The 8,412-nt window shown below is 26.6% G+C and overlaps 1 protein-coding gene across 1 annotated transcript; it reads left to right on the top strand.

Annotated features, from left to right (window-relative positions):
• The first annotated feature begins 587 nt into the window (after positions 1-587).
• LOC112689352 lies at positions 588-7,513 on the top strand. The gene is made up of 11 exons (XM_025563022.1): positions 588-691; positions 783-920; positions 993-1,202; positions 2,583-2,767; positions 2,828-2,903; positions 5,867-5,918; positions 5,986-6,034; positions 6,128-6,288; positions 6,360-6,390; positions 6,765-6,923; positions 7,331-7,513. Exons 1-11 carry the CDS (start codon positions 644-646, stop codon positions 7,467-7,469), a joined length of 1,248 nt encoding a protein of 415 aa, XP_025418807.1. The 5' UTR covers positions 588-643; the 3' UTR covers positions 7,470-7,513.
• Positions 7,514-8,412: the final 899 nt, after the last annotated feature.

Below are 8,412 nucleotides of genomic sequence, written 5' to 3'. Positions count from 1 at the left end.
TCAAAATCCAAAAAAAAAAATAACAATTGGAAAATATCATTGACATGCCGAGGTTAAGACTATTACTCAATTCATGAACAAATTATAAAATATAGCAAACGATCCAATATAGATTATATGTCTCCCAAGTATTCATATTTAAAATCATATGTTTACTTGTATCAATATCATTCGTGATGAAAAAACAATAACACTGCAAATAGTTTAAAATTATAAAATTCTATACTATGATTTAAATATGGAACATTTTATGTGCATCAATTTCTTTTAAGTATCGGCTTTTTTTTTCTTTGTCGCCGTTTCTATGGCAAGTGTAGATAGTTACTGAATTCCATACATCCATATTATGGGCAATACGATTGACAACAAATAATACCTTACAAATGTTCTTAAACGTGATTCAGATACTTCGTACACGATATTCATATCTTAATATAACGTTGGATTATTGAACCATCTTCGCAGTTATAGGTGTTGTAGTACACAAAAGCACGTTACCTTGGATACACCGGCAAAAGCTCTAAACACGCAAGGACCCGAGCTTGTACCGTGTGGCTATGTAGGAATGTTGGACTGATTTTCGTCCAATGCACATTCTCGTACTCATTTCGTTTATATATCCGTACGCAAACAGTAGTCAACTATGTCGTGTAAATCGTTTAATATTTGTGTAGTTTTAGATGTTTTGGATGTGAGTATATATCATTATCATCATCACCGACAATAGTATTGGTGAAATATAAACCCAACGTGATACATAAATCTATAATTATTAACTACAGGTTACGTGTCCCGGTGTATGCATATGTCCCAGAGGAATGGTGTACCTCGACATTTGGCTATTCGGCAAGAATGTTTGCACGTCGTATGCGGAGCCCAAATTTCCGATGGTCTTCAACGAAACGTTCAACTTTCACGAAGTAAAATAGAACGAAGCGCGATACTGACTGCTTTTATAACACGTTTTATTAAAATGTTGTTCGTTGTTGCAGAATCTCACAGATCTCGTAGACTTGAGAGATGTTCAGAAAACTTTGGAAGAAAAGTACATGCGTATTGCATTAGTGCAGTTCCACAAAAAGAAACAAATCACTTTAGCCACGTACAAATCTAGTGTTGATAAAGTATTGTACCCCGAACCTAGTCGGTTGAGCTCAAACGGAGAATCAGCGTTGCTTATGAAAAACGAACCTTTGTTTCCAGTTAGTACCTACATAACATTTTCAATAGTTAATTTAAATTATAATACTATACTGTTTTATCGAAACACAATATTCACACGATTTAGTAATAATACCGCAGAATTAGTTAGCAAAATCAATACCTGTAATACGTTTTGTAATCATTTAAACTTTACTCGTACAAGAAATTAACTAAGTTTGATGAAGTATAAATTTTTAAATTATACATCACAAACATTTTAAAAGGTTAGGTATCTGTTTCTTATCCATAGAATTAAAATATAAGCATTTGGTCAACATTTTTGGTTTTACGTGCAGTTATTTAAATGTGTAAAATGATACAACATTGTGTATCCACTATAAGAAATTAAATGCTCCGAGTGTAATTGTTTTTCTTCAATTTCCTAAATAATTTTCTTGAAAAGTGTTTTCTACGCGCTTTCTTCTAAGTACCATTCGTGATAGTTTTCCAATAAACAAATACAAATTGTACTGCAGGAAACATTCTATTCAATAAAAAAATAGATTCTAATAGAATACTTTATCATAAAACTAACTATTATAGATTGTTTGATTCGTTCAGATTTGAGCGTGAATATTTTAAAAAATAATACATAATAAAAAACTAAATTATTTCATTGAATTATAAATTATGAATACAATTTTTTGCGGGCAATATATCAATAATATTTGTATTTTTTGTTATATAATGTTTTAAATCTTATAGTTTTACATAAAGAGAATATAATACTCAAAAGTGTGCCCCAGTTAATGGGGGCTTAATGTAAGGTTTAATGTTTCTTAGGTTGACTATAGGGACTACAGTAGGAAGCGTTTACATGCGAGTGTGTGATGCATAATTGTGATAATATTTGTAGGTCCATTAATAAAATAATCATTTATTTAAAATTTTTTGGCAGACAAACAATATGGCGTAGGACAAAACCATTGAATGTGAATTGATAAAAGAGGTTCCTTTTTAATATATTTAAAAAAATTATCTGTTGTACCTATAGCGCTTTTGTTTTTTTTATTAATTTTTTTATAGCCAAACAAAACATTTTAACTTTTAGAAACGTTGATGTATACATAATTTAAAAACTACTTTTATGAGAGAAAAAATAAAAACGCTACATCACAGATTTTAAAAAAATATATATGAGCCTTTACTATATGAATTTATACTGAATAGTTATGTCCCATTTAAAACGTATTTTTATTCTTAAAAAGTACCAACTGATAAATATCACATCCTCTTGATTATTTTAATTTGACGCTATAATTTGTACAATATAATTTTAAGTTGGAACCATTGTTTCATGTTTCTATTAGTATAACGAACAATAAAAACACGCATGGTAGTCAACTAATACATTATTATAACAATGAATATAATCATAGGGAACCATTTCACCGAAAATTACTCTGGTGACCAAGACCAGCGTTACAGAACAAATAAATACGATTTTGTACGATGATCAGCACTCGTCGCAAATTTCGGAATTGCCTTGTCGACCAAACAGAATGAAAAAAGTTCATCACACAAAATCAAACAACTGGCAGTGTTTTCATAAAGGAGAACATAGGTTATTAAATGTACATAAAATCAATGCATTAATATTATTTACCATCGATCCTATGTGCAGGGTTTATAATGACGATGGAAGCACTATCACAGATTCTGAATCGGAAAGTCAAATGTACTGCCAAAATGCTATTAAGGTGAAATTTCATACCATATTACCTTACACTTACTTAAATCGGACATGGACGTTTTGGCATAGCAGTTTTAATAAATTGTGCATTTGACAAATATATATATATATATACAGTGGTTGAATTGGAAAAAAAATAAAGGTGATCTCTAAATGTAGCTGAACAATTAGCGTTCCAAAGCAAATTAATCTAAAAAAAACCGTGGGGGACTTTGTCCCCCCCACCACCTAAATGCATCTACAATATAAATAATTAAATATATCTAATGATTAACACAGATATCTATAACAAATAATAAACAATACTAATAGGTATTTATTTGTATTAATTCTATCAACACAGCAACACGTCTAGCAAATTTAAAATCTAAAATGTAAATATATAGCCACATGATAAAATTAATTAATCAATAAACTTTCAATTTAAAATAATTCATGTATTTTACTGTTGCCTACAAAAAGTAAATATTAAATTTATAGATTATAAATGTTACTCTGTAATTAGTATATTAATTTTTTTTTGTCAATATTAATTTTAATATTTGAAGTTTAATATTAATCAAATAATTTATTTCATCCCGTCACATTATTTTTAGGACTAAGATTTGCTGAGAGTTAAATAATAATTATTTTTATCATAGTTATGTATATGTATTGCTTTAAAATGTATAACCAAAAAAATTTAAGGAACTTTTAACTGTATTTATTAACTTTTTTTTTAGGTAGGTACTAGGTACTTAAGTAAAAAGGGCTAATAACTTTTTTTGGAAAATCAAGTTTTTTTTATAAATTTTATCAAATTACAAAAAAATAAAAATTGCCGGGACTGACGTTCATTGATAATCAGATTGTACATCAGTTTTTCTAATAAATTTTATTTCTACTTACTTATGTTTTGTATATCTATTTTTTTTTTTTAAGGTGGGATTTATGAGGGTGGATTATCAAAAAAAAATAAAAGTACACCGGTAACAGGAATCTGCGCACGCCTATGATTTATTATTAAATTAAAGTGTTTTAATTACCTTGGTTATTGTTTTTCTTTTTATTGAAAAAGTCCGATATGGACAATTTTTGACGTTTATTCATGTTTATTTGTTTATTGCTGACGTGTCATGTAGGACTGTAGGAGTGCGGTTGAGGTGTTTACTATTTTCAACAAAATTACAATTTATAAATTACATACGCGAGTACGCGACAAGCTAACATAATACTGATTACTCATTCGTGGCGCACCTCGTTTCCAAATAAAATATAAATAATATTTAATTTTCCTTGAAAACGATCACCATTTGTTAATCGTCGATAACTAAAACAACGGACGGATTCTCAAAATACGGAGTCAATATATTATTATTGTCAATGGTTTACTAAAGATCGTTATCGTCGGTACACCCAGGGAAGTTTTCGTAATAGTTATATTTTTAGCAGTTTGTACCACGAATTAATACGCAGTGGAAACACTTGAAACGTGTTACATAAATTATATAACATTATTATATATTTTATTATTGCGTTCCTAATATACATATGTGCTAATAATAATGAACAGATTACGAACTAATACCAAAAATTAAATAAAATATTAATCGTTTCCAATTTTTTTTCATATTTATTTAATTTTTCTTAGAAACAAATTCATATTCATATAATTGTTGAAGGACGCTGCGTCCCCTGCGTTCCTTGATGAATTAAATTAAGGGGTACGCTATAATATGAAGAAAAATGAAGAGTAGCCCAGACCCTCTGCGTCCCCCCCCCCAATTCAACCACTGTATATATATATATATAATATATTAAAATATAATAAAAATGATGATATCACTTGCATTAGTACCATTTGAAGATCTTGACATAGCCACAAAGGTGGATTCAGCTTCTATTCACCGTCGGGCTACTGTATAAAAGAAATTATATGTTATAGCTGTTTATAGGCATATGTAAGGATGATCTTTATCTTCAAAAATAATGTTACAATATTTTACTAAAACTGTCAGCGTTTATTTTTCTTATTGATCATTTAATTCTTCTAAATATTATTTTTTTCCAACGAGGGTGGTACTTTCCCTCAAATCCCCCTTGTATTCTCCTATGAATAGCAACAGATTTATTTGCTGATGAATTACCCGATGAAATATTACCATTACTTGATTAATTTGAGGAATACTATGTTGGTAAGAAAAATTGAAGAAACACCGGTCGTAGATTATCCCAATTTTCTTCAGATATTTGGAATTTATAACAATGCGTTTAAATATTCAAATAGGAATCACAACATTTTGTTAAACATAAATATAAATGTATAATTGTTTAAATTTTATACAAACTATATATAGGTATATATATTACAGGGTGTCCTGTGTATATAATTTGTAAAAAGCACAATTTTTTTTTAAAGCTGCGGCACCAGAAATATCTGCATTATATCGAATCAACGCTTAAATGGCGGTGCTGAAACGTCCAAGACTGCACTTATATAATTCCTAGGTATATTATGTTTATTCTATAATTACAAAACCCATGTAACAAGACATAACTTACAATAATAAGATGTCTCTTTAAATTGTTCAATCAAAGGTGATATAAATTCACAAATGTGTATTGTATAAAAACAGACACATTGTATGGATAAACATTTATATTATATCCTTAATTCGGGGAATCAAGTGACCTTCTTCCCAGACTAAACAAAGAATATTCAGAAAATTTATTTTAGGTACTTCCATCTAAGTAGGTACACTTTAGAGTTTAGATGGTATATTTTATACAACGTACGAACGTTTTTTTGCACATACATGTAGAAATATTTTAAACAACGGAAATTATAATTTTTACTATACAAAGGTAATTCGTATAGAGTACAAAATATGCCACAAATAATATGTGTATACTTAAGCATTATAAAGATAAAACTACAACTCTTGCAATGTGTATAAAATTAATAATGATTATTATTTATTACAAATATAGACTACTAATATAAAGGATTGCGAGTGCCATTTGAAAAAAAGTTGTACACATTGTAAGTTTTAATATAGGTTTATAAATATATAAATGTATATTTTACTCTGTAAATATTTTATTAAAAGGTGAAAACATTAATAAATTGAAAACAACTAAGCATAGAAATGAAACGAGGTAAACATAACATATATATAAATAATAAAAATTGCACAAACAAAATTAATAATGTTAATAATCACCTTCTATGTACTTTCAAATTTTTTTTAGTCATCAAAAAAATATTAAAACGTCATTAGAAATTAAACGTAAATCCTTAGATGATAATAAGCACCAAAATACTGAAATAACATCAAACAAATTTGGTAAAAATATAAAAGCGACAGTTAAAGTACACAACAACAATTGCTGTCAAACAAAGTTAAATAATAGTATGTACAATTTTAATGTATCATTACAATTTCATTATTTTTAGATATTTAAAAAATTGTTTGTATAAAAGGCAGCAGTATAAATGAATCAATAAAAACAAGGTAGGTACCTATTTCATATACCTAGTTCATTATTTTGGTGTCAACTAGATGCCTTGAATAGTAGTAGATTTTAGGAGTGGACCAGATGAGAATTGCCTTCTTTTTGGATTTTATTTTGGGATAAAGTAAAATTAATAATGGAAATTTGATTTTAAAATTGATTTATACGTAAAATTTTGTTGATTGAAAAATTTGTTTGATTTTGTTGATTTGAAAAAATTGTTTCATCCAAAAAAAAAAAAAATCTGCACTTATCAGGGCATATTGAATATCCTAAGTGCCACCGAGGATTTACTGATTTTAAAACTTGGGAAAATAGTAAATCCTCGTAGAGCACTCTTTATATTTTGAATTTTAATACAAATATTTCATAGTGATCAAGATTCCATTCACGAAGAAAAAAACATTAGAATGTCAAGGCATGACTCTGGAGAAGAGTCGAAAAAACTTAATCCTAAGATTAAAGCTCAATTACACTTCGATGTACATCAATGCAGATGCAACAAGTCTAATTATGCATCAAGCCCAAGCTGGTAGGTATAAAGTACTTTATACTGGTATAAAGTTTCAGGAATTAGTTTTGCATTGCTCAATATTCATTATTAACATATATTGTAAAATAAACTTTTCTAATCAGACTTATTGTCATTTCAAAATTTTTTTATTGGTAAATTTATATAATCAAGGAACAGGGTAACCAATAACAATATGACCTATTACATTGAAAGTAGTTTTTAACTAGTTGGTTGTGTTGTCTGAACTATTAATTTTAACCATTTTATTAATAACCATTTTTCTGAACTATTCTAATCAAGATTGCATTCAGAATTTTTTTGTTGTACAATCTATTAATAAATACATTTTTGGAAAGAAATACATTTAATTATTTATGGTTGTAGAATATTGTTTGATAATTTTTCAAATAATTATGATAAAATAGGAGAAACATATGCAATGAAGTCAACACAACAGATATCGTGGGAGATGAAATTAAATACAATGTATCTTTAAGAAACTACTATAGGAGACTTTACGATGGGGCCACTTATCAACTCAGTAGAAATCTTAAACTCCTTTGAAAAACGAATTTTCATTAGTTTTAATAAGTACATTTTAAGTATAAAAGTCTATTATGAAACTATATTTTATAAAAATTATTATCAGAAAAAAAATTATTAAATTTAAAATATATTTATTATTTAAATGTATAAAATTAAATGTATTAATAGAAAAAATATTGAAATTCTGTACATTTTTCATTTAATTATTTATTGGCTAATTTTATAAAAATAACTAAAATGTTGGTTTAAATATTAATTTTTTAAGAAGTACTAGCCATCTTAATTTACTATTGAAATATACAAATTATCAGATTTTATTTGTATAATTAATAAATATAACCTTCATCTTCATATTATAATACAGTTATCTCAAAAATTAATATATACTATAATACTGACAATTACAATAATTGTAAATCATACATAAATAATTTGTATGCCTCAATCATTGATTATTATATTATATAATCAATAATAATTTTCTATGTAAAAATCACAATTAACTAGGTAATGTAAATAATACAGTAAAAGAAATGGAATCAATAAATTTAAGAACACATTCAACGGTATTGTATCCGTTAATATTTATTTTATTGTTAGAGTTAAATTATTTTATATTTATATATTTTAAGAATGTGAAATTAAATAACCAATACATAATACATATATACATTTATTGGACGATTTGACATTATCATATTAGTCAAATTATTGTGCACATATAGATATTAAACATAAAAATTAAATACTTATATAGTATTATCTAATACCCATTTGAAATTATATATAAATTTCTTAGTTCATGAAAATTGTTCATAAAAATATATTTATAAAGTAATAAAATAATATTTTATATTATATTATATATTATTTTTTATTTTATATTTTATATTTTATATATTATAGAATATGTTAATGCAATTTTAAACAAGCTATAAACTGTTTACTAACTAGTGCACAA

The sequence above is a fragment of the Sipha flava genome, unplaced genomic scaffold (assembly GCF_003268045.1).
Source record: "Sipha flava isolate LNK unplaced genomic scaffold, YSA_version1 43_pilon_pilon, whole genome shotgun sequence".
Lineage (NCBI taxonomy): Eukaryota > Metazoa > Arthropoda > Insecta > Hemiptera > Aphididae > Sipha > Sipha flava.
The sequence above is the reverse complement of the archived record's forward strand: the minus strand, read 5'-3'. Positions and strand labels throughout refer to the sequence as shown.